Source organism: Eptesicus fuscus, chromosome 25 (assembly GCF_027574615.1).
Source record: "Eptesicus fuscus isolate TK198812 chromosome 25, DD_ASM_mEF_20220401, whole genome shotgun sequence".
In the NCBI taxonomy this organism is placed as follows: domain Eukaryota; kingdom Metazoa; phylum Chordata; class Mammalia; order Chiroptera; family Vespertilionidae; genus Eptesicus; species Eptesicus fuscus.
This window is the reverse complement of record NC_072497.1, coordinates 4,698,525-4,726,438: the sequence shown is the minus strand read 5'-3', so window position 1 is coordinate 4,726,438 and position 27,914 is coordinate 4,698,525. Positions and strand designations below refer to the sequence as shown.

Below are 27,914 nucleotides of genomic sequence, written 5' to 3'. Positions count from 1 at the left end.
AGAGTGGGAAGGGTAGAGAGAAATGTGTTCTGAGAGAGAGGGGAGGTGGTGATCTGAGCGAGAAGCAGAGAGCAGAAGAGAGATGAGAGGATAGAGGGCAATTAGAGAAGGGATTTCAAAGAGAGGCCAGATCAAAGGAAGTGGCAAGAGAAGAGTGACTTCAGAGGGAGATGAACAGAGAGAAGATAGGGAGATGGGAGAGAATAGAGGAAAGTTGGAAAGAGAAAGGAAAGGCTGAAGATCGATAGGAGAAAACAACGTAGAGAGAGGAAAGTGGGACAGAGAGAAATAAGAGACGGAGGAGAGAGTTCCGAAAGAGGGCGGGTGAGGGGAGAGAAAGATGAGGCCAAGCAGAGAGAAGACAGGAGGTGTGGGATAAGAGTGAATTCATGGAGGGAGAGAGATGAGAGAGGAGAATGAAATCAGAGGGATGAGACGGGGAAGAGACGATCAAAGAGAAGAAGGTGGGATAGATGAAAGGGCGATGAGAGATCTGTGAGGAGAGAAGGGGGGAAAGGGGAGCTAAGACAGAACAGAGGCCCCTCACCTGCTTTCTGCTCACCTGCAGCGAGTGGATTTCCTCGTCTCCGCAGCGTAGATGTCAGATTTGGGGGTGGCGTTTATTTCAAAGAAGCTGAGACCCCACATTAGAACATTTGCTTGCTTACCTGTCTTTTGTCTCTGAACCTCTTGGGCAGAAAGAGTGGGATGTTAAAGGTGTTTTCTTTGTTTTGTTTTTTACACCCACAGTTCCCTCCCACCCCCAAACCCATTTTTTAGAATATATTTTTATTGATTTCAGAGAGGAAGGGTGAGGGAGGGAGATAGAAACATCAGTGATGAGAATCATTGATCAACTGCTCCTGCCCGCCCCCGCACTGGGGAACGAGCCCACAACCCAGGCTTGTGCCCTGACCGGGAATCCAACCATGACCTGGTTCATAGGTCTATGCTCAACCACTGAGCCACACCAGCGGGGCCCCCTCCACCTGTTGATACACTTTCTTGGGTATTCTCCCCCTCTCCCCCCCCATCCCGTCCCGCCCGTGGCCACCTCCATTGGTCTAACAGCCAGCTGTCTTCCAGCTCCCTGTCGCCCCCTGCAGGCTCCTGACGTGGCATTAGCCAGGAGCCTGCATGGGGCCACAGGGAGCTGGAGGACAGGTCCACCCCCGTCCACTCCCACTGAGCACCCGACGCCAAGCAGGCGTGTTCCCTTTGGGTTGCAGCCGTGGGGGGCGTGTGGGCTCCTTACCTGTAGGTCTGCAGCGTCTTGGCAGGGGGGAGGGTCATTTCATGTCTCTCTCGCAGTGCCCTCTGTGTGTGTGTCCCACACTCCCCCACCCCACACTCACTGCCTGGCGCACAGTAGGTGCTCAGTGATCACATGGTGGATGTGGGTGTGCGGCCCGTGGTGTGACAGCAGAGGCTGCCTTGGGGACAAATCAGAAGCAGTGTCGTGTTGGAGGAAGGCTAGCAGAGCTGTGCCCGAGTGAAATACGCAAACCACTTAAATGACTGGGCTCGGAAACAGGCTGGCTGCATGCTTGGTGCTAGAAAACGTGGCCGGGCAGCGGCCATGGCCGTGGACATGCGTCGTTGCTAAGATCGTGCCTTTGGCAGCCTGCTGGTCTCCCCCTCTCCTTTCTAATCGCCCTAGAGCCGTGGTCGGCAAACTGCAGCTCGCGAGCCACATGCGGCTCTTTGGCCCCTTGAGTGTGGCTCTTCCACAAAACACCACGTTAGAAGAAGTTTAAAAAATTGGGCTGTCAAAAGAAATTTCAATCGTTGTCCTATTGCCATTTGGCTCTGTTGACTCATGAGTTTGCCGACCACTGGCCTAGAGGTTATGGGGCCACCATTCCTGGAGAGTGTGGGTTACAGCGTTCAACCACTAAACTAAGTTTTCCTCACAGACTCCTAAGAAGACTTCCCAGAAACGGCCCAGCTCTCCGAAAGTGACGCCCCGAAGGCCCCTTCGTGCCCCCCGCACGCCGCAGACTCCCCTGTGCTCCCCCGAGCGGCTGCAGGAAGCCTGTGCAGCCCGGACACCCGCCAGACAGGGGCTCTTCCGGTCCCCGAAGGCCTCCGCGCCCCACGGCCGCCACTCACCTTCTCCGCCCACAGCCTCGCCCCTCCGCCGCCCCCTGCCCGAAGGCGGCGCCTCTCCCCGGGGAACCAGCCCGAGAACGCCCGGCGGCCAGCCCCTGGGGTTTCCGCAGAGCCCCCCCTGGCTGCCCTCAGTGGCTTCCAGTCCCGATGGCACCCCGGGTCCAGCAGCCTGGGGGGCGCCCCGAGAAGCTGCCCGCGTGGCTGCACCTCCGCCACAGAAACTCCAGCACCCCCACCACCTCGGAGCCTCGTGGGGCGAGGAGCCAGCGCAGAGAGGGAGAGTGAAAGCTGTCAGAACCCCGACAAGACCAGGGGACACAGCCGTGCCAGCTTCCCCGCCTGCGTCTCCTCTCGCCTCCCCTGTGGGTGGCATTCCCGAGAGTCCCCCCAGGACAGCCTCTGCCGGGTCCCCTCACCCTGGACAACTGGACGGGAGAGAGCCCCCGAGAGCCTCCAGCCCTGCTCCCTCGGTGCCCCCCAGGACCTCAGGGCCAGCCAAGCCTGACTCCAGCCCCTGCCCTCCTCCTGAAGGGGGGACGAGGCTGAGAAACACCTCCAGTCCCGAGAGGGGCTCCCTGGAGGGCCGGCCCCGTCCCTGTGCCGCTCCTGCCGCCGGCACAGACACCAGGAGGCAGCGGCAGCAAGGGGGCCCCTCTCCGTCCTCCGAAGGGCACGGCGACCCTGGGCCTGGCTGCGGGAGCGGCCGGCACACGTCCTCGCCTGTGCTGACTGCCAGGGACACGGAGCCCCTCCCTGTCCTGGGCGAAGCCGAGGATGGGAACAGCCACATTGCTCCCACGGGAGCCGGTGAGGGGTTCAGGCCGGTGGTTGCTGGGGAGCCGCCTTCTAACCCTGGGACTCCGTCCAATGCGCCCGGCTCTCCTCAGACACCCCCCGGCGCCCTGCACTGTGCGGCCCACGGAGGGCAGCGCCAGGCTGCGGCCCCTGCTCAGCTGTCAGAGGCCCCTGCCCACCCCCAGGCCTACGAGGTGGAGCTGGACGTGCAGGCGGGGGGGCTGCCCAAGCTTCGAACCAAGAAGGTGGACACCAGCCCGGGGTCCGAAGCCGAGCTGCCGAGAAGGGACCCCAGTGCCCCCCCCAGCCTGGGCGTGCCCAGGAGCAGCAAGTCCTCAAGACCCGACACCTACACATCCCCCCCCTGCCTTCGCCCCACACACAGCAGCCCCAGCAAGAACGGCGGACAGACCTACATCTGTCAGTCCTGCACCCCCACCCGCTGCCCCTCGAGCACCCCCAGTCCGTTCCAGGCAGATGCTGGGGTTCCTTGGACACCATCTCCCAAGCACAGTGGAAAGACAACCCCGGACTCAATCAAGGACTGGCCACGGAGGAAGCGAGCGGTGGACGGCAGCCTGGGCGCCCCTGCGGGCAGGGCCGACGCGGGCACAGACCTCGGTGCGGGCTGGTCGCTGCTGCGGCCAGAGGGCACGGAGCTGAACCTGGAGCTCGGCCTCCACAAGACTCGCGTCCTGGGGGACTTTGAGCTCGAGGGGGTGTGTCAGCTGCCAGACCAGTCCCCTCCCGGAGCCGGAGAGGGGGTGCCTGGGTCGGAGGATGCCTCCTCCTGGAGGCCGTCAGGGTGGGGCTCCAGGAAGAGGCTGCTCTCCCCTGAGGACACTGAGTGTGAAGCCAAGAGAGCCTGTGACCAGCGGGGAGAGGACCCAGAGGCTCGGGGCGAGGCCGGGTCTCCCGGGCCGGGCCTGCAGCAGCTTCCGTCCGCAGGCGAGGACGAGCCGCGGGTGTCGGGTGAGTGGTGACCGTGCTGGGCCTGGCTGGGGCCGTCGGGCACCTCGGGCCGTGCTGACCGCCTGCCCTTGTTTTAGGTTCCACACCCCCTCCCGGCCGTGCCGTGCGCAGCTGCCTCTCTGCCCGCGGGCTCCAGGCCCTGACGCAGTCCCCTCTGCTGTTCCACGGGAAGGCGCCCGCCTCGCAGGGCACGGACGCCCCGGGTAAGTCGTGGGGGGCCCCACACTCGCACCAACATGCGGCCGGGCTCCTGGGGGTGCCCTGGGTTAGTGCAGGGCTGCGGGCAGCTGTGTTTTGCGGGAGGCTAGGGACAGTGACGTGCGTGGTGCCCACCCAGGGAACCCCACAGTCCTACCAAGTACTTGAGCTTCCTGAAAGCGGTGGCAGGCGTGGGCGCACAGCGCAGTCCCCGGAGGCTGAGCCGTTCCCTCCCGTGTCTGCGCGTCCCGTGACAGGACCGCCCGCAGCCTCGGCTGAGCCTGTGCCGCACGTTAGACGGTTCCTCCGCGATGGTCAGGGAGCAGGCGGGCCGTCCGTGGTCCCTCCCTCACGGCCACGACAGAGCTTACAGCACCCCGCAGATCTGAGACAGAGCAGCACGGGGCCGCAGGGGGAGGCCCCAGGAAGCCTCCTGGGCAGGCCCTGCCTCTGCTGCGCCCTCAGCTGCCCGTCTGCCTGGCTCTAGATGAGGATTTGGATGTGTTTCCCGCCACGGAGGACTCTCCATTCAGCCGAGCCTTTTCCAGGACCCGCCCCGTCAGCAGGACGTACTCACGGAAGAAGCTGATCAGCTAGAAGGGGGACCCGGCAGGGCCTCTAACCAGACACTACGGAGCCCGTCCGGGCCCCTCTCCCTGGGCACCTGGGATGCTGTCTGCAGGGGAGCAAGTTCCACGGGTGCCTGTGAGCACAGAGGAGCTGGGGCTGGGTCCCAACTCCACCACCCAGGCCCTGGGCTGTCCCTGAGGCTGCCTGGGGCCCACTCCAGCCCCCCATCTCCCCCGACCCCGCGACCCCGGCCTCCCTTGTGAAGGGGGAGGAAGGACCCCAGGACAGGCCGGGCGCGGGGCTTCCCTTCCCTCTGACAATAAAGTTACCTCTGTACTCGGCGTGCACGGCTGTGGGTGTTCTCGCCGGCGCCGCACTGACCTGCCCTGAGCTTCGTGGGCAGCCGGACCCCGCACGGGCCTCGCACCAGTGGGGAGACCACAGCGTCGCGTCTCGGCTGCGAGGAGTCAGTGTCCCACGTCTGACTCGCTTCCGAGCTGCTGTGTTCCCAGGTCGATTCCTATGCTGTCTGTCCATCACACTCCGAGTGAAAACCCCTGTTTCTCAGGGGTGACTCGTTTATTATAAAATGGTTTCCCAAAATTCTACAAAACCTTCCCCAATTTCCCCAGGTCCGTGTGCCCATCTAGGCACAGGCAGTCCTGTGGCCGTACAGGTCCCAAGCCGGCCAGGGGTGGCCGTGGGCACCGCACTTGGAGGGAGGGCGTGGGGGGATCCGCTTTAGAGGGACTGAGGCCAGTTCACACGCTGGTTGTCATGGTGAGGCGGGACCCCTTCGCCGCAGAGGCTCACGGCACAGTACCTGTCAGGGCCGCCGCCGGACTAGAGCGGGTTCCTCCGCACGTCGATCATGCCCGGGCTGGCCCTCCGCAGCTCCCGCCGGGGCCTGGCCAGGGGCCCGAGGTTCCAGGGCGGCCCCGCCTCCCCCCCAGGCAGGCCTCGCCCCAGGGGGGGCTCCGCGGCCTCCGGGGCGCCCTGCTCCTCACCGCACAGGCTGGAGCGCTTCCACGTCAGCGGGAGCGGGGCGTGCACCAGGTCCCGCGCCTCCTCCCGGGCTCGGGGGGCGCCCTCCGCGAGGGGGGGCTGCCAGAGCTCCTCTTCATTTCCGGGCGGCTGGCGGCTCTCCGGGCACAGGGCCTTCTCCCCGCCTGCCACGGACCCACACCCTCGTCAGAGGGGGCGGCCGCCCCTCCTCAGCCCCAGCTCCCGCTCCCGCTCCCAGCAGAGCCGCAGGGATGACCGGGAGAGCCGGCGTTAGGGTGACCTTTCCCCAAAGCGGCGGCGGCCCGTGAGCAAGGCCCGGCGCTTACCCCGGCTCAGCCTCTGCCTCAGCTCCTGGTTCGCCCACACGTGGCGGCCCAGCTCCCGCTCCAGGGCCTGGATCCTGCCCTCGTACTGCCGCCTGCTGTCGGCCAGCCCCTCGCCGAGGTGGTCTGGGGGGACAGAGAGGAGGGTGGGGGCGCCGCCGGGGAACGGGGGCGCGGGGCGCGGGGCTGGGAGCGCGGCCGCACCTCGGCTCTGCTGCAGGAGCAGCTGCACGTTCTGCTCGTGCTCCTTCTGCTGCAGCGTCAGCTGGCGGTCCGTCTCCAGGCGCTGCCGCTCCAGCGCCGCCTCCAGCCAGAACACCAGCCGCTGCTGCTCCTCCAGCTGCATCTCCAGCTCCGAGAAGGCCACCTGCTGCTGGTGCTGCTCCTCGCGCAGCGTCACCACCTGCGGAGGCTGCGCTCAGGCTGGGGCTCGGGCCCGCGGCCGTGCCCACCGCCCCACCGGGTGTCACTGAGAAACCACGGGCCCCAGGCGCCTCCTCACAGCGCTCCAGGCCGTGATTCCCAAGTCAGGAGTGTGATTCGCCATCCCCACCTCCAACTTTAGGGCTTCATGGGGGCCAGGATTTCGGTCTCGACAGGGACTTGAGAGCTGCTGCCCTACTGTGTGACCAAGCACCCGGGCAGCGAACTCATCCGCTGAGAACCAGTGAGGGGCACAGGCCACCCTGAAGGTGCCAATGAGACGGGAGGGGAGGGGAGGGGCGGGAGAGGTGGAGGAGACAGTCAGTCTGGCTAATAGAATAGGCGAGAGAGAGAGAGAGAGAGAGAGAGAGAGAGAGAGAGAGGGAGGGGGGGCTGGGGTGGTGGGCTCCGGGAGGCGGCGGGGCGGGCGCGGACCCACCTTGTCGAAGTACTTGCAGAGCAGGGCCCTGGTCTCGGAGGACGAGAGGTAGCTGAGCTTGGCCATGAGGTTCATCTCGCACTGCGACAGCAGCGAGGCCGAGGCCCGCAGCACCCGCTGCCGGGAGGTGATGGCCTCGTTCTTGTACTCGATGGCCGCGTCCAGGGCCTCGATGGCCTCGTCCAGCTGGAACAGCGTCCGCTCCTCCTGCGGGGACGTGGCATGCACGGGGTGGTGTGACCTCCGGGGACGTGGCATGCACGGGGTGGGGTGACCTCCGGGGACGTGGCATGCACGGGTGGGGGGTTCCCCATTTCCTGAACGACTAAGTCCTAGTACACAGCCACAACTGACCCCTACGTGTCCCCTTGTCCTGGGCTGTCACAGCCAGACACCCCTGGGAAGGCTGGGGTCCTGCCTCTGGGGGGGCTCTGCACTCAGGGAGCTGGGAGTACCCTACACTGAGGGAGGCCTGGCGGGACCCCTCGGTCCCGACACTCATGCCCACAGGGGAGCTGAGATTGGGGGAGCTGAGATGTGGGGGAGCTGAGATTGGGGGCGCTGAGATTGGGGGAGCTGAGCTGTGGGGCGGCTCAGTGCACGCAGGATGCAGAGTCCCGTCCAGCTGGAGGGAACGAAGGGTGGCAGCCCCGGCCCGTGTCCCCGACCAGGGCTAGAGCAGGGGCCCGTCCAGCACGCGCTCCAGCCCGCCTTTGGGGGCTTTGGGGGGCTGCCACCAGGGCGGACCGTGTCCCACGGCAGCGCTGCGGGCCCGCGGGCGTACCTCGGGCGAGAGCAGGCTGCCCTGCCGCAGCTTGCCGTCGATCTCCAGGCGCTGCTTCAGCAGCGAGTCCTTCTCCTGGCGCAGGGCGTCGATCTCCCCGCGGATCTGCTGCTGGCTCTGGGCACTGCCCTGGCGCAGCTGCCCGCTCTTCTCCGACAGCTCCCTCTCCAGGTGCTCCAGCCGGCTGGACACGCGCACGATGTCCTCGGTCAGGGCCTGGCGGCACCGCGGCATTAGGGGGGGGCCGGCCCGCCTCGGGGTGATGGCCGCCTGTTGGATGCTAAGCAGGCCTCTTGGTCCTGCAGAGGCTGGGGAGGGGGGGTGGGGGAGCGGGGTGGGGGCAGGGCAGAGATGGCCGGGAGGGTGCGGAGGACGAGGCCCTCCTGACGGGGACACATGGGCTGAGGCAGCGCAGGGTGTAGGGTGGCCCATCACTGAGGTGACTTGAGTTTGTGATGGGAATTGTGATGGGAATTATGGGAAATTCGGGGCCAAACCCCAAAAGCCTTTCCGGGAGCCTGAAGCGGTAGGAAGTGAGGGCTCAAAGGACCACAGGACCCTCGGATAAGCCAGCAGCACCCTGGGCCCTGCACTGGGAGTGCCGCCCGACACCCCTCAAATACCCACGGCAGCGTGAAGCTGGCCCAGAAACACCCCACCCTCCGGGAACAAGGAAGCCCGGAGCCAGGTGGGGCTGGGGCTCGGCCTCCTCGGGCCCCTCCCCACCCCCTCTACCTGCTCCCCCTGCCTGCGCGGTCCCCGAGCAGGGGTCACAAAGGGGGGACAGACTGTGGGGAGGACACCTGGAGAGGTTGCACCCGCCCAGCAGCACCTGCGGGATCCACAGGCTTCTGCAGCCCAGCAGGGCGGCCCCCACCTGCCCGCGCTCGGGGGCGGCCCCCACCTGGCTGGACCGCAGGCGCTTGCTCTCCAGCCCCGTCTTCTCCTGCACCAGGGCCTCCTTCTTGGCCAGGATGGCCTCCCGCTTGCGCAGCTCCTCCCCCAGCTCCTCCAGCGCCCGCCGCTGCTGCAGGACCTTCTCCATCTCCTGGTCCAGCCACTTCTTCTGCTCCTCGATCTTCTGAGGGGGGAGGCGGGGGGGGGCGGCGCTCAGTGCTCGGCACGCGCGCCCGGCCGTGCGGGCAGCCCCCGGGTGCGGCTGTGGGTGCCCGCTGCCCACCTGCTGCTGCTCCAGGGTGAACACCGAGCCGCTGCTGCCGCTGCGCCGCTTCCTCTGGAACGCCGCGATCTCCTCCGTCTTGATGCGCAGGATCTTCTGCTGCTGCTCGTGCTTCAGCTCCAGCTCCTGGGGAGGCGCAAGGGGGTGCGCTGGGGAGAGGCACGGGGCGCACAGGGGAGGAGCTCAGGGGGGTGCGCTGGGGAGAGGCACGGGGGCGCACAGGGGAGGAGCTCAGGGGGGCGCACAGGTGGGGAGGCGAAGGGGGTGCGCTGGGGAGAGGCACGGGGGCGCACAGGGGAGGAGCTCAGGGGGGTGCACTGGGGAGAGGCACGGGGGCTCACAGGGGAGGAGCTCAGGGGGGTGCGCTGGGGAGAGGCACGGGGGCTCACAGGGGAGGAGCTCAGGGGGGTGCGCTGGGGAGAGGCACGGGGGCGCACAGGGGAGGAGCTCAGGGGGGCGCACAGGGGAGGAGCTCAGGGGGGCGCACAGGTGGGGCGCGCAGGGGAGAGGGGCTGGGGAGGGGCTCAGGGCCAGGGCGGAGGGCACCAGTTTGTCGCCGGAGCCTAGGTGTGCCTGCCCCTCCCGACACAGCCCTGCAGCGCCCCCAGCCTCACACCCCCGGTCCCATCTCGCTGGGGACCAGCGCACAGAAGCCAACACTGACGGGGCTCTTACAAGATGAGGTGCCCGCCGCCCTCCAGGGCTCGTGACCCTGGCCTTGACTTTCCTCTAACTCCCCTTTCACAGGGAGAAACGCTCAGGGGAGGGCCACGTGGCTGAGTGGCGGGACCGGCGCCCCGCCCAGAGCCCGACCTTGACCCCAGAGCCCGACCTTGACCCGGTGCTGCCGCTTGCTCATCTCCGTCTCCAGGCGCCGCTTCTGCTCCGTCTCCTCGCGCAGCCGCCGCTGCAGCTGGCCCTGCTGCTGCCGCATGAGCTGCACGTTCCGCTCCAGCTCCCGCAGCCGCTTCTCGCTCTGGGCCGACAGCGACGCCAGCCGCTCCGTCGCCTGCTTCTTCTCCCTCAGCACCTGGGACCGCACAGCCTCGTGGGCCCGGCGCAGCGGCCGCGGAGGGCCCAGCTCAGCAAGGGGGGCAGGACCCACGGAGAGGAACAGGCGGAGGGACAGACGGACGGGAAAGCAGGAGGATGGGCCTAGCGGTGTGGCTCAGTGAGAGAGCATCGGCCTGCGGACTAAAGGGTCCCGGGTTCGATTCCTGGTCAAGGGCACATGCCCGGGCTGTGGGCTTGACCCCCAGTAGGGGTGTGCAGGAGGCAGCCGATCAATTATTCTCTCTCATCACTGATGTTCATCTCTCTCTCTCTCCCTTCCTCCCTGAAATCAATAAAAATGTTTTTTAAACAGGAACTCAGTAAAATAAAACCAGAAAGACGGATGTTAGTACCAGGCCTAGGTGCGCTGTGCATGCTAAATGACTCCAACAATCCCATCGAAGAGGGTGATCATTGTGAGCCCCGTTAACAGATTAGGAAACGGGGGCACAGAGAGGTTAGGAAACTTGGCCAAGGGCACACAGCTGGTAAATGGCAGAGATGGCATTCAAGCCCAGACAGTCGCTCCCCGAGCCCGTGCCCTTGACCCCTCGACTGTACTGTGTCCTGGACGCCCCGACGGAGCAAAGAAGGAATGGACAGTGGATGGACAGCTGCATGGATGGAGGGTCAGCAGGGTGGATGGACAGGTGGATGGGAGGGATCATGGAAAGATAAAAACCAGGACGCAGGAATCGATTAAAGGGAACAGAAACAGGGAAAGATGAAGGGGTAAATGGATGGTTAGTCACATCAGCAGATAAGCGTGGATTAGAACAAGCATGTCAAACTCGTGGCCCAGGGGCCGAGGGGAGCCCACAATGAGTATTTTTGTGACCCGGCCAATATAACAGTATTAAGAAATGATTTAGCCCTGACCGGTGTGGCTCAGTGGATAGAGCGTCAGCCTGTGGACTGAGAGGTCCCAGGTTCGATTCCGGTCAAGGGCATGTACCTTGGTTGCGGGCACATCCCCAGTATGGGGTGTGCAGGAGGCAGCTGATAGCTGTGAGTTTGACATGCTTGGAGCAGAGGGACACGGGCTGAGGGGGAGACAGAGGGAAGATGGGCGCAGAGCAAAGGGAATGGGAGCTGGAAGGACAGACAGAAGGATGAGGGCGGAGGCTGCGTGAGGAGGGTCCATGTTCTTCCCACACCCACCGCTCACCCTCCCCGTGGAGGGGGGCCGTCAGCAGGACCCGCCTCCCGGCTCCCCGGCTCTGCCTAAAGCCGAGCTGACCCTGGCGGTGCGGCCCCCACACAGCACCCGCCTCAGCCTGGGAGGCCGGCAGGGCGTCAGCACCGCAGCCCAGGACCCGCGCGAGGCCTGGGCACCCACAGCCGCCACCCGGGCCCGCACGGACCTGCACCTGGCTCTGGGCGGCAGCCACCCGCCGGCGGAACTCCTGCAGCCGGGACCGCTCGCCCGCGTCCTGGGGCTCCGAGCCCTCCAGCTCCCGCAGCTGCCGCTGCCCCTCGCTCAGCTCGGCCCGCACCCGCTCGGCCTCCTGCTCCAGCTCCCGGATGCGCTGGCTGTGCTGGCGGTTCAGGGCCTGGGCTGCCTTCCCTGGGGAACGGGGGTGGGGTGGGGGGGGGGAAGGTCAGCACGGGCCACCCGTCCCCCCCAAGGGCCCATCCGCTGAGTCCCCTGGGAGACTTGGACACCCCGAGGTTTGCCCAGCCTTTGTTCCACCAAAACCACGATTTACTCAGGATTTAGCTTTACATTGACTCACTTTTTTTATTGATTTCAGAGAGGAAGGAAGAGGGAGAGAGAGAGAGAGAAACATCCACGATGAGAGAGAATCATGGATCGGCTGCCTCACCAGCTGGGCTCGCCCTTAAATCGACCAGTTGGACAACTAGAGCTCAACGAAGGACCCTCTGTTCAGCACACAAGCACGCGTGAAACACCCCCGCGCTGGGACGTCTGGAGGTGGGCGTGTGGGAGCCAGTGGGGGCGGGAAGGCCACAGCCCAGGTGGGCACCCCCCGCAGCTCCCGGGAGCAGGGAGCGGGGAGACACCGGGCTGCGCCCTCACATTACGGCCTGGAGCAGAAGTGGGCAGAGCAGAGTTCCCCAGAGAAGAGGCATCGCCCTTCCCGCCTCCCATCCCAAGGGAAAGGAGAAAAACAACAAACACGCCTCCTTACGCCCCAAAACACACCACAGATTCCTGGCAATCCCTAAGCTCCAGTCACAAAAACCCCAACGGCGTTTTTCAAAGAAACAGAACAAAAAATCTGCCAATTCATATGGAACCACACGAGACCTGCAATAGCCAAAGAAACCCTGGGAAAGAGAAGAAAATGAGCCTGGCCGGCGTGGCTCAGTGGTTGAGCGCCGACCTAGGAACCAGGAGGTCACGGTTCGATTCCTGGTCAGGGCACAGGCCCGGGTTGGGGGGCTCGATCCCCAGTGGAGGGCGTGCAGGAGGCAGTTGATCAATGATTCTCTCTCATCAGGGATGTTTCTATCCCCCTCCCTTTTCCCTTCCTCTCTGAAATCAATAAATCCAATATAATAAAAGGCTAATACGCAAATTGTCCCCTCAACCAGGAGCTCAACCAGGGGGCAGGGCCGGCCAGTCAACCTCCCACTTCCCCTCCCCAGGTCTGGCCCGGCCCGATCGGCCCCGCTTGGGGCGGGCCAGCCGGACCCCGCCTGTGCACGAATTCGTGCACCGGGCCTCTAGTATGAAAACAAAAAACAAACAAACAAAAAGAACATGGAGGCACAAAGCTTCCGGAAAACAAAGGGTAAAATGGGCACAGGAAGTCCTCCTCGTACATCGCTAATCACTCTAAAGGTAAATGAACAGTTCGCCAATAAAGAGGCAGAGAGGAGGAGACTGGATCAAAAAACAAAACCCAGCGATACGCTGCCTACAAGAGACGCCTCTCCGCGGCGAAGACGGAGGAAGACCCGGTTGAAAGGGTGGGAAATGACTCCCTGAGCCGGGGGTGGGGCAAGCCCGGCCCCGGAAACCATTTGGTCTGGCCCTGCCCGGGCGTTAGGGGCGAGTTAGTTAAATGTCTGACCCAGCAGAGCAGGCTAATGCTAACTTTTAAGTGGATGACTCTGCACCGCCCACAAGCGGTGTTATAAATGGCCCTCGGGGAAAAAAGGTCCCCTCCCCCAGCTATAAGCAAATAACACCCACAGGAAAGTAGGTGCAGCCATACTTATGTCTGACAAATTGGATTTCAAGATAACAGGAGGCCATGCCCTAATCGGTTTGGCTCAGTGGATAGAGCATCGGCCTGTGGACTCAAGGGTCCCGGGTTCGATTCCGGTCAAGGGCATGTGCCTTGGTTTCGGGCACGTCCCCAGTGGGGGGGGTGCAGGAGGCAGCTGATCGACGTTTCTCTTTCATCGATGTTTCTGGCTCTCTCCCTCTCTCCCTTCCTCTCTGTAAAGAATCAATAAAATATATTAAAAAAAAAAAAAGATAACAGGAGGCAAAGATGAGTATCTATATGTATAATCTATGTATGTATAAGGCTAATATGCAAAGTGTCCCCTCGGGAGCTCAATGGAGAGACTGTTGAGTTCGATAGCTCGCTATGATGTGTGCTGACCACCAGGGGGCAGCGTGGAACGAAGGAAGGCCCTGGCCAGCAGCCGGCCCTGATCGCTGACCAGGCCTGGGGATCCTACCCGTGCACGATTTTCGTGCACCGGGCCTCTAGTTTTATCATGGTAACAGGGACACCACATCAAGAAAACATAACACGTCTTAACCCTTTGCACGCGCTTGCTTTTTTCTCGATTCCTGCTACCGATGCTAACCGCGTCGAGTCACACTCGACATCCGAGTGCAAAAGGTTAACATATATGTGTCCAACCAGGGAGCACGGAAATACATGAAAAACTACTTACGGAACTAAAAGGAGGAACAGATAAAGACACGATCATAGTTGGGGACCTCACACTCCACACATACACGGAGATTAAACTACATACTACTAAGAAGTGATCGGATCAAAGAAGAAAAAGAAGATGAGATCAAAAGGTATATACACTGAGTGGCCAGATTATGATGATCTCTGAACCCATGATAATCTGGCCACTCAGTGTATATCCTATATAATAAAAGGCTAATATGCAATATTAGCAAACTGTCCCCTTGACCAGGAGTTCGACCAGCAGGCAGGCCGGCCAACCGCCCATGTCCCCTCCCCATGGCCAGGCTGGCCGGACCCCACCCATGCATGAATTCATGCACCGGGCCTCTAATACACACACACACACACACACACACACACACACACACACACACACACTGAGTGGCCAGATTATTATGCGTTCAGAGATCATAATCATCTGGCCACTCAGTGTAGAGACGAATGAGCAATGCAGCGAAAGCAGGCATAAGGGGAAGGTTTGTATCAGTGCAGGCCTACCTCAAGAGACAAGAGGAATCCCAGGGCGAGAACCCAGCATCACATCTTTTTTTTTTTTTTTTTTAAATATATTTTATTGATTTTTTACAGAGAGGAAGAGAGAGGGATAGAGAGTTACAAACATCGATGAGAGAGAAACATCGATCAGCTGCCTCCTGCACACCCCCTACTGGGGATGTGCCCGCAACCAAGGTACATGCCCTTGACTGGAATGGAACCTGGAACCTTTCAGTCCTCAGGCTGACGCTCCATCCACTGAGCCAAACCGGTTTCGGCCCAGCATCACATCTTAAAGAACTAGAAGAGGAGGAACAAAAGCAACCCAAGGGCAGCGGAAGGAAGGAAATAATAAAAACCAGAGCAGAATTGTGTGAGGGAACAAAAAGACTACAGAAAACATCAAGAGAGCAAAGAGCTGGTTCTTTGAAAAGATGAATTAAAACTGACAAACCCCTGGCTAGCGTCACTGGGAAAGAGAGAAAAGATTCATATAAACAAAATCAGAAATAAACCCGTTACCACAGACGTTAGAGATACGCCAACCATGTGTGAGAACACTATGACAGCCGAAACCGGTGTGGCTCAGTGGATGGAGCGTCGGCCTGAGGACTGAAAGGTCCCAGGTTCGATTCCGGTCAAGGGCATGTACCTTGGTTGCGGGCACATCCCCAGTAGGGGGTGTGCAGGAGGCAGCTGATCGATGTTTCTCTCTCATCGATGTTTCTCTCCCTCTTCCTTCCTCTCTGTGGAAAATCAATAAAATATATTTTAAGAAAGAAAGAAAGAACACTATGACAGACTAGATGCCACCAAATTCAATGACCTAGAACAGCGGTCGGCAAACTGCGGCTCGCGAGCCACATGCGGCTCTTTGGCCCCTTGAGTGTGGCTTTTCCACAAAATACCACAGCCTGGGCGAGTCTGTTTTGAAGAAGTGGTCATGGTTCGATTCCCGGTCAGAGCACATGCCCGGGTTGCGGGCTCGATCCCCAGTGGGGGGCGTGCAGGAGGCGGCCGATCCATGATTCTCTCTCATCACTGACACAGAGCAGATTAGCATGGGCCCCTGTGCAAGGGTGACACGCAAATCCGTGTTCTGTATTTTAGAATGAACGTCATTGAAATGCCCATTCTACCCAAAGCAATCTACAGATTCAACTCGGCCACCATTAAATGCCAACGGCATATTTCACAGACCTAGAGCAAATCTTACAAACACTTCTACGGAACCAAAAGGACCCCGGATAGCTTACAGCAATCCCGAGAAAGAAGAACGAAGTTGGAGGGATCACAATACCGGATACCAAACTATACGACAAAGCCGTTGTCATCAAAACAGCCTGGTACTGGCACAAGAACAGGCATGTAGATCAACGGGACAGAACAGGGACCCCAGAGGCCGACCCACGCCAAGAGGGTCAATGAATATGTGACACAGGAGGCAAGAGCATACGACGGAGTCAGGACAGTCTCTTCAATGAATGACGCTGGGAAAACGGGACAGACACACGCAGAAAAATGCAACTACACCACCCAGTACACCATACACAGAAAAACTCACAAGGGGCCCAGGCCCCTCAGCCCCCCGGCCGCCCAGGGCCGGCCGAGGCTTGCGCTGCCGGCAGTGGCAGCAGCAGAGGTGTGATGGGGCATCGCCTTCCCCTGATCGCGGGTCGCCTCCCGCCCCTGAGGGCTCCCGGACTGTGAGAGAGGGCAGGCCAGGCTGAGGGACCCCCCCCCACTCCAGTGCATGAATTTTCATGCATCGGGCCTCTAGTAATACAATAATTAATAAAGAGTAGGTTTATGAATAATACAATAATAAGTAAATAAAAATAATACAAAAATAAACTGTGTTTAAAAAAAAAAACTCACAATGGATAAAAGAGGTAAATATAAGTCATGAAACCATAAATATCCTAGAAGAAAACCTAAGCAGTAAAATCTCAGGCAATGGAGCAGTGTTTTCACCAGTACCTCACCCAGGGCCAGAGAAACAAAGGAAAAGATAAACAATTGGGACTACCTCACACTAAAACGCTTCGGCACAGCCAACGACACGCCAACAAAATGACAAGGAAACCCACTGCCCGAAAGAGCATGTTCGCCGATGATACCTCTGCTGGGGGGGGGGGGGGGGGGTTTGAAAATATACACGGAGCTCATACAACCCAACACCAGGAAGACAACCCAGTTAGAACGGGCAAAGGAGCCCTGGCCGGTGTGGCTCAGTGGATAGAGCGTCAGCCTGGGGACTGAAGGGTCCCAGGGTTTGATTCTGGTCAAGGGCACATGCCCGGGTTGCGGGCTCGGTCCCTGGTAGGGGGCGTGCAGGAGGCAGCCGATCAGTGATTCTCTCTCATCAGTGATGTTTCTATCTCTCTCTCTCCCCTCTCCCTTCCTCTCTGAAATCAATAAAAATATATTTTTTAAAAATTCAGTCCTAGCTGGTTTGGCTCAGTGGATAGAGCATCGGCCTGTGGACTGAAGGGTCCCGAGTTCAATTCCGGTCAAGGGCACATACCTGGGTTGCAAGCTCGATCCCCGGTAGGGGGCGTGCAGGAGGCAGCCGATCCATGATTCTCTCTCATCAGTGATGTTTCTTCTCTCTCTCCCCCTCTCCCTTCCTCTATGAAATCAATAAAAATATATTTTTAAAAATTCAACTGGTCACCACCTAAAGTCACGGCCTACCCTGTCGCACACATCACCAGACAGAGCGCGATTTGGGGACGCTGTGCCCTCCCCGCGACCGAGAGCTGTGCGCCCGCCCAGGGCAGCGCCGGGCACACGGCGGGCACCTGATAAATAACAACAGGCTACGCGTCCTGGGAACCAGTCTGGGCACGTTGCCTGAAGCAGCTCAGTCCGTCCTCGGAGCACACCCAGCAGCAGGCCCACCTGCTGTGCCCACTTCGAGAAGGAGGAAACGGCGGCACAGAGAGGTCACCCCACTGGCTCGAGGTCACACAGCGGGAGAGGCTGAGCTGGGCCTCACCCGCCAGCGCCCCCACTCACCCGTGCGGACCAGCTCGCCGATGAGCTCCTCCTTCATGCGGATGTTGATGGCCAGCTCCCGGATCTTCTGCTGGGCCTGGGCCAGCCGCCACTCGGAGGCCGAGACCGCGGGGGCCTGGCAGCGCCGGGCCTGGGCCTTGTTCCCCTGGACCCCTGTACAGGCCGCTGTCAAGGCTGCGGCCCCACGGACAGAGGGGGGAGGCAGGGGGGTGGAGGGGGGAGGCAGGGGGTGGAGGGGAGAGGCAGGGGTGGAGGGGAGAGGCAGGGGGTGGAGGGGAGAGGCAGGGGGTGGAGGAGAAGCAGGGGTGGAGGGGGGAGGCAGGGGGTGGAGGGGAGAGGCAGGGGGTGGAGGGGAGAGGCAGGGGGTGGGGGAGAGGCAGGGGGTGGAGGGGGGAGGCAGGGGGTGGAGGGGGGAGGCAGGGTGGAGGGGAGACGCAGGGGGTGGAGGGGAGAGGCAGGGGGTGGAGGAGAGGCGGGGGGGAGGGGGGAGACAGAGGGGGAGGGGGGAGGCAGGGTGTGGAGGGGAGAGGCAGGGGGTGGAGGGGAGAGGCAGGGGGTGGAGGGGAGAGGCAGGGGGTGGAGGGGAGAGGCAGGGGGTGGAGGGGAGAGGCAGGGGGTGGAGGGGAGAGGCAGGGGGTGGAGGGGGGAGGCAGGGGGTGGAGGAGAGGCGGGGGGGAGGGGGGAGACAGAGGGGGAGGGGGGAGGCAGGGTGTGGAGGGGAGAGGCAGGGGGTGGAGGAGAGGCGGGGGGGGAGGGGGGAGACAGAGGGGGAGGGGGGAGGCAGGGTGTGGAGGGGAGAGGCAGGGGGTGGAGGGGAGAGGCAGGGGGTGGAGGGGAGAGGCAGGGGGTGGAGGGGAGAGGCAGGGGGTGGAGGAGAGGCGGGGGGGGGTGGGGAGAGAGAGGGGGTGGGGGGAGGAGGGGGTGGAGGGGAGAGGCAGGGGGTGGAGGGGAGAGGCAGGGGGTGGAGGGGAGAGGCAGGGGGTGGAGGGGAGAGGCAGGGGGTGGAGGGGAGAGGCGGGGGGTGGAGGGGAGAGGCAGGGGGTGGAGGGGAGAGTCAGGGGGTGGAGGGGAGAGGCAGGGGTGGAGGGGAGAGGCAGGGGTGGAAGGGAGAGGTAGGGGGGTGGAGGGGAGAGGCAGGGGGTGGAGGGGAGAGGCAGGGGGTGGAGGGGAGAGGCAGGGGGTGGAGGGGAGAGGCAGGGGGTGGAGGGGAGAGTCAGGGGTGGAGGGGAGAGGCAGGGTGGAAGGGAGGCGGGGGGGTAGAGGGGAGAGGCTGGGGGCAGAGGGGAGAGGCAGGGGGTGGAAGGGTGAGGTAGGGGGTGGAGGGGAGAGGCAGGGTGGAAGGGAGGCGGGGGGGTGGAGGGGAGAGGCAGGGGGTGGAGGGGAGAGACAGGGGGTGGAGGGGAGAGGCAGGGGGTGGAGGCAAGAGCACACAGGGGGCGGAGAGGAGACAGGGGGGTGGAGGGGAGAGGCAGGGGGGTGGAGGGGAGAGGCAGGGGGGTGGAGGGGAGAGGCAGGGGTGGAGGGGAGAGGCAGGGGGTGGAGGGGGAGGCAGGGGGTGGAGGAGGCGGGACGCTTGCCAGGGCCGCCAGGGAGGAGTGTGGACTGTCCAGGGTGGCCAGTCAGGACCGTGGCGGGAGGAGGGGTTGGGGTCCTCTCTGCGTCCCCCAAGCTCACCTCTGGGCTCCAGGACGGCTGCACCCAGCTCCTCGAGGCGAAGCTCCGGGCCCTTCCTGCTCGGGGGGCTCCCTGGGCCGGCCTCCACCTTCTGGTTGCACTTCCTGATCCCGCTTCTGGGGGCGCAGAGCAGATGCCTGTACCCCTCCCCAGCACCCCCTCCCCCACCCCCGCCCCCCCGCCCCCCCCCCCCCCCCCCCGCCACCTCCCAGGCCACCGCCCAGGCCCCATCAGGAAGACAGGTCACAGCCTTCCACCCCGTCATCACTCGCTGGAACCTGTGCGCCCAGCAGATCCTGGGGCCAGGGGCCAAGCTCAGGGGTGCAGGGGAGGAGGGGGCCCCCAGGACCCCCTGGAGGCTGCGAACCAGGCCTTTCCCACCAGCAAGCGCTCGGCTCCGAGCCCACAGCTTCCGTCTGCTCCCCCCAACACCCAGGGCTGGCAGGGGCGACGCAGGTGAGGGCACCCCAGACCACAGCTCCTCCCCGCCTGGGCCCCGAGCCGGGCCTCACCTGCGCAGGGGCAGGGTCCCCGGGGGCGGCTCCTCCCCCTCCTCCTCCTCCTCCTCTTCCTCTTCCTCCTCTTCCTCTCCTGATGCAGCTGAAGGGCCACTGTCCAGCGCCTCTTCCTCTTCCACCAGCTCGGCTCCCGCCTCCCTGCCATCGGGCACCTGCCAGGGCACCGGGGTTTCAGGCCAGGGAGCCTCCCGGGCGCCCTCTAGGGGCCACTCCCGGCACCAAGTCTGTGCACCCGCCTATGCCCCGCCCTGCGTGCCCACCCCCATCTCTGCCTCCAGCCCTCCTCGCCTCCAAGCCCCAGCTCGGCGAGGCCTGGGGGAGGCCTTTCCCCACTCATCAGAGCGGGGGCCGCCCCTGCATTCCCCCCTCCCCTGCCCCCAAAGCACCCCGAAAACGCTCAGTCACGTGACCACCTGCCATTTCTCTCTGGCACACAGGTCACCGGCACCCGTCCCGTCTTGCAAAGCTCGCCTGGCCCGAGTGGAGGCTGCGTGACAGACCTCTCTGCCGACCCGTCCCCCCGCGCCCCCTCTCCCCGGGCGCTCAGGGCTGCAAGGCTGAGAGGACCCCGAACTGTCGGGCAGATGCAGGCGCAACCTGTGTCCACAAGGCCCCACGTGACAGAACCAGAAGCGGAGACCGGGTTCAGGGACAAGGAAACTTGCCAAGAGACGGGGCGGGCGGCCTCACAGGGGATGAGCTCCCTGTCCCTGGAGGTGTGCACGCTCCCCATCCAGTGCTGGAAGCCAGCACCCCCTCTGCAACCCGTGAGAAGCCCCCAGGGACACTGGAGGTTCCCAGTAGCCCCGCCCGCCCGCCAGCATGGCTCTGTGGTTGCGCGTCAACCTATGAACCGAAAGGTCCCAGTTTGATTCCCAGTCAAGGGCACGTGCCCATGTTGCGGGCTCCATCCCCAGTAGGGGGCGTGCAGGAGGCAGCCGATCCATGATTCTCATCACTGATGTTGCTCTCTCTCCCTCTCCCTTCCTCTCTGAAATCAATCAATCAATCCTATCTAATAATAGACAAATATGCAAATTGACCATACCTCCGACACACCCACAAGCCACACCCACCATCAAATCAGAGCAAGTATGCAAATTAACCCAAACCAAGATGGCTACAGCCACATAGAGCAAGGTTTCCTAGGTAACAGAGGAAGCCAAGCTTTCTGCCAGCCATTGCAGGCCTAAGCCTCCACTCAAGCTACAAAGTTTCAATTATAGAAGGTAAACAAATTCAAACAAATGGCGGCAGAATGGAGCTTGAGAGTGCAGGCCAGGGTTGCCGCCGGCAACAGGGGAAGCAAAGCTTTCCGCACACCCTGGCCGGGCCCACCCGCTTAAGGCAACAAAGTTTCAATTATAACCCCAACACAAATGGCTTCAGGCCTCGGAGGGAGCCCCAGGCCAGATACCAGGGCCTCCTCTTGGGTTGCCAGGGGGTGTGGCCGGCCTGCAAACCACCACAGGCCCCTCGCTCAGGCCGCCCCACACCCCAAGGGAACCCCCACCTGATCCGGGATGCCCTTCAGGGCAAACCAGCTGGCCCCCACCCCTGTACCAGGCCTCTATCCTATCTAATAAAAGAGTAATATGCAGATTGATCATCACTGCAACACACAATATAGCTGCCCCCATGTGGTCAAAGATCCTGCCCCCATGTGGACACAAGATGGCCACCACAAAATGGCCAGCAGGAGAGGGCAGTTGGGAGGCACCTGGCCTGCAAGGGAGGGCAGTTGAGAAGGACCAGGCCTGCAAGGGAGGGCAGTTGGAGGTGATCAACCCTGCAGGAGAGAGCAGTTAGGGGTGACCAGGCCGGCAGAGGAGGGAAGTTGGGGGCAAACAGGCTGGCAGCAGAGTGGTTAGGGGGTGATCAGGCTGGCAGGCAGAAGCGGTTAGGGGCAATCAGGAAGGCAGGCAAGCAAGCAGTTGGGAGCCAGCAGTCCTGGATTGTGAGAGGGATGTCCGACTGCCCGTTTAGGCCCGATCCCGGTGGGGATCGGGCCTAAACGGGCAGTCGGACATCCCTCGAGGGGTCCCAGATTGGAGAGGGTACAGGCTGGGCTGAGGGACAACCCCCCTCCATGCACGAATTTCGTGCACCGGGCCTCTAGTATGTATATTGTTTAATAGCACCACCCCTCTGAGAGGGCCCAGTCACCCAATCCTGCCCTTCCTCTAGGGACACGAGAAGGGGCACCCACAGCCGGTCCCGGGAAAGCCGGGGTGAGGGGCACGCCGGGCAGCACCGCCCAGTCCAACAGGCCCAGCGGGCGCCCGGCCTCCCCACCTCCTCACCTCTCCCCAGTCCTCCGGGCCAACTCCGTCTCCAGGAAGGCACGCGGGGGGCACCATGCCCAGCGCGTGGGAGTGGGCACCCGCCAGGGGGGCTGTGTGAGGCCGGGGCACCAGGGACCCCGGAGGCAGGCCCTGCAGGAGCCCCGAGCCCCCCCAGCCCGGCCGCACCAGCTCCAGCCGCAGCCGCAGCTCCGCCATCTCCTCCTGCTGCTCCCGCAGCCGGTCGCTCTGCAAGACAAGGTCCAGGTGCGGAGTGGGGACCATCTCTCTCTCTCTCTCTCTCTCTCTCTCTCTCTCTCTCTCTCTCTCTCCCTCCCTCCCTCCCTCCCTCTCTCTCTCTCTCTCACACACACACACACACACACACACTCTGCACTAGGTCAGGCCCAAGCTCTCTCCCCACCCTGCCTGTCCTCCACGCCCTTGCCAATCACCGCCACCAGAGGGCGCCAGGAGCAATGCTGACCCGCTACCTGGTGGCCAGTGCCCCATCCTGCGCCCCCATCCTACGCCCCCACCTGCCACCCACACTCAAGACCATCCTGCACACCCGCCCGCACTGCTCCTCACCCGCACACTCCTGCTCCTTTGTGCCTGCCCCCATCTCCGCCCGCCGCCAGAACCCACCCACCCACCCCGGCTGCTCTCCTCCCATCGGGGGAAACCGCTCCCTTGCACCCCCCCTCCCAGGAAGTGGGGCCCTACCTGCAGCTTGTACTGCTCCATGGCGTCCTCCAGGGCGGCCAGGAAGTCTCGGTTCTCCTCCTCCAGGCGGGCCACCTGGCTCTGCAGGGCCAGCAGCGCCCCCTCATCGTCCTGAGGGGCGGGGAGCCGGGCTTCAGGGCCACGGGCTGGCAGGACGAGCCTGTCTCTCCCTGGGACCCAGGGTGCTCCATCTACCCCACCAGGGCTCCCCCGGCCCAGCGCTGCTCTGCTCCCCCGGGGTTCCCCCGGCGCTACTCTCTGCTCCAAGCCCTAACTGCATCCCCTCTGCAAGCCATCTGAGCCACCTCTTGTAATAACCGATCCTTTTTAAATGAGCGATAAGAACATCGCCTCTATTATTACAACTTCCTGCGCGTTCCCCAGCCTGCTGGGCCCTGGTTACACCCTCAGCCCTTACATCACCCCTAGGAGGTAATGCCAATGTCACCCCCACTCTACAGATGGGGAGCCCGAGGCCCGTGGGAGACCTGATGGAACGTGGCCCTGGTCCCCAGCAGACGCGCCTTTGAATGGAATGGCAGGGGCAGGGGCAGGGGCACTGCTGTCTGTCTGTCTGAAAACCTTCTCCTGCCCCTCCCGCCCCTCCCCAGGCCACACCCAGCCCTCGGCCACCTTTCTGCCGCCGGGTCCCGGCGCGGCCTGCTCCTCGGCGGCGGCGGAGGCGCTCTCGATGCCGCTGTCGGGCCCGGAGGCGGAGCTCAGGGCGCTGCGCTCGCCCTCGACGGCGCACAGCCAGTCGCGCACCTTGCGGGCCGCGGCGCAGGGCAGCCCGGGCTCGGCCTGCAGTTCCCGCAGGAGGCTGTAGGCGGCGTCGGTGCGGGCCCGGTAGCGCGCGCACTCGGCGCCCAGGCGGGCTGCGGCCCCGGCGGCGGGGGCGGCGGTGGGGCCCGGGCCCCGCCGGCCCCGGTGGATGATGCGCGTCTCCGAGCGGTGCCGCGGGGGACACCGCGCCCCGGCCGCGTCCTCGGGCGCCCGCTCGGGCTCGGGCCGCCAGTTGACGGTGGGGCGGTTGCAGATGTTCTGGGCGCGGCTGGCGTAGTTGAGGGTGTTGAGGGTCTCGTCGAAGTCGGAGGACGAGGGGCTGACGCAGGCGATCATCACCGTCTTGGCGTTCCCGCCCAGCGAGTCTTTGAGGATCCTGAGCGCGCGCGCGCGCGCGGGGTCCCCAAGCCCCTATCAGACCTGGGGCTTGGTCTGCAGGGCTGCGCGCGCCCCCGCAGCCAAAGGGGGACCCGGACCCTGCTAGCCTCCCCCGTCCACCCACCCACGCGGCCACCAGGGGGCGCTCGCCCGGGCTCACCGGGTGATCTTGGAGTCCCGGTAGGGGATGTGGCTGCCGCGCCGCTGCGGGTCGCCCAGCGCGCTGATGACGTTGCCCAGGGCCAGCAGGCTGCTGTTGATCTGGATGCTCTCCTTGAGGCGCTCGCCGGCGCTGCCGGTCTTCAGCACCCGCTCCGAGCCCGCCAGGTCCACGAAGTGGAACTTGGACACGAGCAGCTGGGCCGCGGCCGGGCGGGGCGGGCGGCCGGGGGCGCGCCCCCGCTGCTCCAGGGTCGCGGTGAAGACCGTGTGCGAGCGGCTGGACAGGCGGTTGAGGTGCGTGGCGCCCGTGTGCCGCGCCGCGTGGCCCATCTCCAGGACGCTCAGCACCTCGTCCAGGCCCTCCACGGCCACCTCCTTCACCCCGCACAGCACTGCGGGGCGCACGGGGCCGTGAGCGCGGAGCCCGCCCCGCCCCGGGGCCCCGCCCCGCCCCGGGGGCCCCTCCTCCCGTGCCGGGGGCTCCAGCTGCCCCCATGCCCACCTCAAAGCCGGTGCAGACAAGAAACCGAAGCAAAACTACCCAGAGCGAGGGTTTCCGGTTAGGGGGAGCCCCCCTCCAGCCAGGCGCCCCCTCCCAGCCGGGGACTCGGCCTCTCCTCACCCACGTTCCCACGCTCGTCCTCGCGGAGCTGGATGTCGCGGCTGGCGGTGCCCGCCTCCAGCAGGTCCCGCAACTCCTCCTTGTACACCTCCAGGTAGGACACGTGCACCAGGCAGTCCAGCAGGTCGTTCTCGTCGATGAGTCTGAAGGCCTCGGCCATGACCCGCGGGATGATGCCCTGCTGGTCCTCGTGGAGGGAGGCTGGGGAGACACGGGGGGGTCTCCTGCCACGGGCCGCCAGCTGGGTATCCAAGGCCCCCCATCCCCCCCCCCTCCAGCAGCTGGAGGATGGGGCTCCAGGTGGAGAAGGCGGCAGCAGGAGCCAGGCCGTGGGCCGGGGTGGTCGGGCAGAACCCTAATATTTCAGAGTTGGCAGCCACCTCTCAGGGGTGAGCCAATCCCTTTCATGATATAAGCCCCCCCGCCCGCCCCCGCCCCCCACTACCTTCCTGCCAGGTCACCAGACACCCTTGATTACCCCCTGGGACAGGGAGCTCATTACCACAGTGACCTAAAGTACCTCCTACATTTATCCCAAAGGAATTAGAGGGTGTTCGGAGCAGCATTCGTCTTCATAACTTTAAAAAAAAAAAAAAAAAAAGGCAAACATCCAAAGCATCCATCTCAAGATCCACAGGGGATCTGGTTAAATAAATTATTACCTTATAGTCACAATGGAATGCCAGGCAGCCATGAAAAAAATCAGGTTGGAAATACTTAAGGATGTAGCCCTGACTGGTTTGGCTCAGTGGATAGAGCGTCGGCCTGCGGACTGAAGGGTCCCAGGTTCGATTCCGGTCAAGGGCATGTGCCTTGGTTGCGGGCACATCCCCAGTGGGGAGTGTGCAGGAGGCAGCTGATGGATGTTTCTCTCTCATTGATGTTTCTGACTCTCTATCCCTCTCCCTTCCTCTCTGTAAAAAATCAATAAAATATATATTTAAAAAAAAAAAAGAAAGAAAATACTTAAGGATGTAAAGACCTGTTCATGATATTAGTTACGAAAATAAAACAGGATATCAAAGATTGGATATAAGGTAATGCCATTTTCTTTATATATATATATAGATTTCAGAGAGGAAGGGGGAGGGATAGAGAGATAGAAACATCAATGATGAGAAACAGTCATTGATTGGCTGCCTCCTGCACGCCCCCCATGGGGGATCAAGCCCACAACCCAGGTACATGCCCTTGACTGGAATCAAACCTGGGACCCTTCAGTCTGTAGGCTGATGCTCTATCCACTGAGCCAAACCAGCTAGGGCCATTTTCTTTAAAAAGTATAGTCAAGCCCTAGCCGGTGTGGCTCAGTGGATAGAGCATCAGCCTGCGGACTCAAGGGTCCCAGGTTCGATTCCGGTCAAGGGCATGTACCTTGGTTGCGGGCACATCCCCAGTAGGGGGTGTGTAGGAGGCAGCTGATCGATGCTTCTCTCTCATCGATGTTTCTGACTCTCTCTCCCTCTCCCTTCCTCTCTGTATATATAAAAAACAAAACAAACAAACAAAAAAATAAAAAGTATAGTCAATTCCGAAGAGAAAAAAACTGGAACCCTAACAGGATGGGTGACTTCTGAAAGGCAGTTTTATTTTTGAGTGTTTTTCTGAATTTTTCTAATTTTTTTATGACAAACATATACTTCTATAACCCAAGAGAAAACATCTGTACTACCTAAAATGGCGCAGTTCCTGCCCTGGCCGGTTTGGCTCAGGGGCTAGAGCGCCAGCCTGTGGACTGAAGGGCCCCAGGTTTGATTCCAGTCAAGGGCACATGCCCGGGTTGTGGGCTCGATCCCCAGTCGTGGGGCGTGCAGGAGGCAGCCGATCAACAATTCTCTCTCCTCATTGATGCTTCTCTCTCTCTCCTTCTCCCTTCCTCTCTGAAATCAATTAAAAAATAGATTTAAAATGGGGCAGTTCGCCCTGGCTGATCTGGCTCAGTGGATGGAGCGTCGACCTGGGGACTGAAGGGTCCCAGGTTCGATTCCGGTCAAGGGCACGTGGCCGGGTTGCGGGCTCGATCCCCAGTGCGGGGCGTGCAGGAGGCAGCCGATCAGTGATTCTCTCTCATCACCGATGTTTCTCTCTCTCCCTCTCCCTTCCTCTCTGAGATCAATACAAATATATTTTAAATAAATAAATAAAATGGGGCCGTTCCCCTCATTGGCCCAAAGTGTCTCTCCCCAAATCTGCTCTAGCGCCTCCGGGAACCAGCCGGGCCCGGCTACGTGGCAGCCGGAGTGTGTCTCTGCCAGGACCGCTTCCACCCCGACCACCCCGACCGGCACATGGACTCCTCACCCTCACCAGCTGGACAGACAGACAGACAGACAGACATCCTGCAGAGACAGGCCAGCTCCCCCTGCCGCCCCAGAACCTGGCGGCCTGGCCCCATCTCTAGGGAGCTGAGAAGGCCACTCACCTGCCAGGCCCATCGCCCCGCCCCGCCCGGCCCGGCCCCCCACACGACTGGCCCCACCCTGGGCTGCAGACCTGCTGGGGCCCCGCCTTCCACAGGGAGCGGCAGCAAGAGCCACTGGGCCCCCCCCCCCCCCCGCGGGCAGGCCACTCACCCACACTGGCCTCCCCCATGGTGTAGGTCTTCCCGGAGCCCGTCTGGCCGTAGGCGAACACGGTGGCATTGAAACCCTCGAAGAAGGCCTCCAGCAGGGGCTGCACGCAGGCCTGGTACACGGCCTCCTGCCCCGCGGCCTCGTCCAGCACCGCGTGGAAGCCGAAGCTGCGGTCCCGGCCCAGCGTGACGCGGCCGCGCCCCGGCTCCACCCGCAGGCAGCTCCGGTGCCCGTGCAGCAGCTCCTTGGGCAGCAGCGGGCGGACTCGCAGGGCCACCCGCACCGGGGCCGCCTCGGCGCCCCGCGGCCTCTGGGCCTCCAGCCCCATGGCGAGGGCGGGCTGCTCCGGGGGCCCCTGTGGAGAGGAAGAGGCATCCCCATCAGCCCCTGTGCCCCGGGGGCTGGGCTCCCCCCGCAGGGGGCCTGAGCCAGATCCTGCAGCTCCTGACCTTGGAGGGATGGAGGGGAGGGAGGTCAGAGTTCAGAGCATCCCCTGTGCCCCGGCCTGGGGCCCAAATGCTGCGAGGGCCACAACGCAGTCCTACCCGGCCGCACGTCCCGGCTCTCGTCTCTGCAAATAAGGCCCCACTCCGCCACTGCCCCAAGGGCTTGTGTCCCAGCGGCACCTCCCCTGCCCCCCTCCTACCACACACACACACACACACACACACACACACACGCAGCACGCACGCACACACACAGCACGCACACACATGCACGATGCACACACACGCACAACACACACAGGCGCACATACACGCATGCACACACACGACACACGCAGGCGCACATACACGCATGCACACACACGACACACGCATGCTGAGATTTCCAGTCTCTGCTTTGTCACATCACACCCCCCTACCCCACCTTTTTCAAAAAGAGTCAACAGATCTTGCCCGGCCGGTTGTGGGTCAG

General features: G+C 62.8%; 2 protein-coding genes across 2 annotated transcripts in view; one reads left to right on the top strand and one right to left on the bottom strand.

Annotated features, from left to right (window-relative positions):
- Positions 1 to 4,959, top strand: part of TICRR (TOPBP1 interacting checkpoint and replication regulator) — a 71,861-nt gene extending 66,902 nt beyond the window's left edge. The window contains exons 20-22 of the mRNA XM_054713300.1: positions 1,917 to 3,879; positions 3,957 to 4,082; positions 4,565 to 4,959. Of these exons, the coding sequence (XP_054569275.1) occupies positions 1,917 to 3,879; positions 3,957 to 4,082; positions 4,565 to 4,674 (2,199 nt within the window). The 3' untranslated portion in view covers positions 4,675 to 4,959. The remainder of the gene's footprint in view (positions 1 to 1,916; positions 3,880 to 3,956; positions 4,083 to 4,564) is intronic.
- Positions 4,960 to 5,482: 523 nt separating this feature from the next.
- On the bottom strand, positions 5,483 to 27,324 carry KIF7 (kinesin family member 7). The gene is made up of 18 exons (XM_054713288.1): positions 26,997 to 27,324; positions 24,424 to 24,624; positions 23,800 to 24,193; positions 23,112 to 23,637; positions 22,479 to 22,589; positions 21,774 to 22,001; positions 19,465 to 19,622; positions 18,953 to 19,068; positions 17,279 to 17,431; positions 11,219 to 11,421; positions 9,634 to 9,831; positions 8,802 to 8,927; positions 8,526 to 8,702; positions 7,622 to 7,837; positions 6,838 to 7,044; positions 6,180 to 6,378; positions 5,979 to 6,101; positions 5,483 to 5,816 (listed from the first exon to the last, which is right to left on the bottom strand). Exons 1-18 carry the CDS (start codon positions 27,322 to 27,324, stop codon positions 5,491 to 5,493), a joined length of 3,990 nt encoding a protein of 1,329 aa, XP_054569263.1. The 3' UTR covers positions 5,483 to 5,490.
- Positions 27,325 to 27,914: the final 590 nt, after the last annotated feature.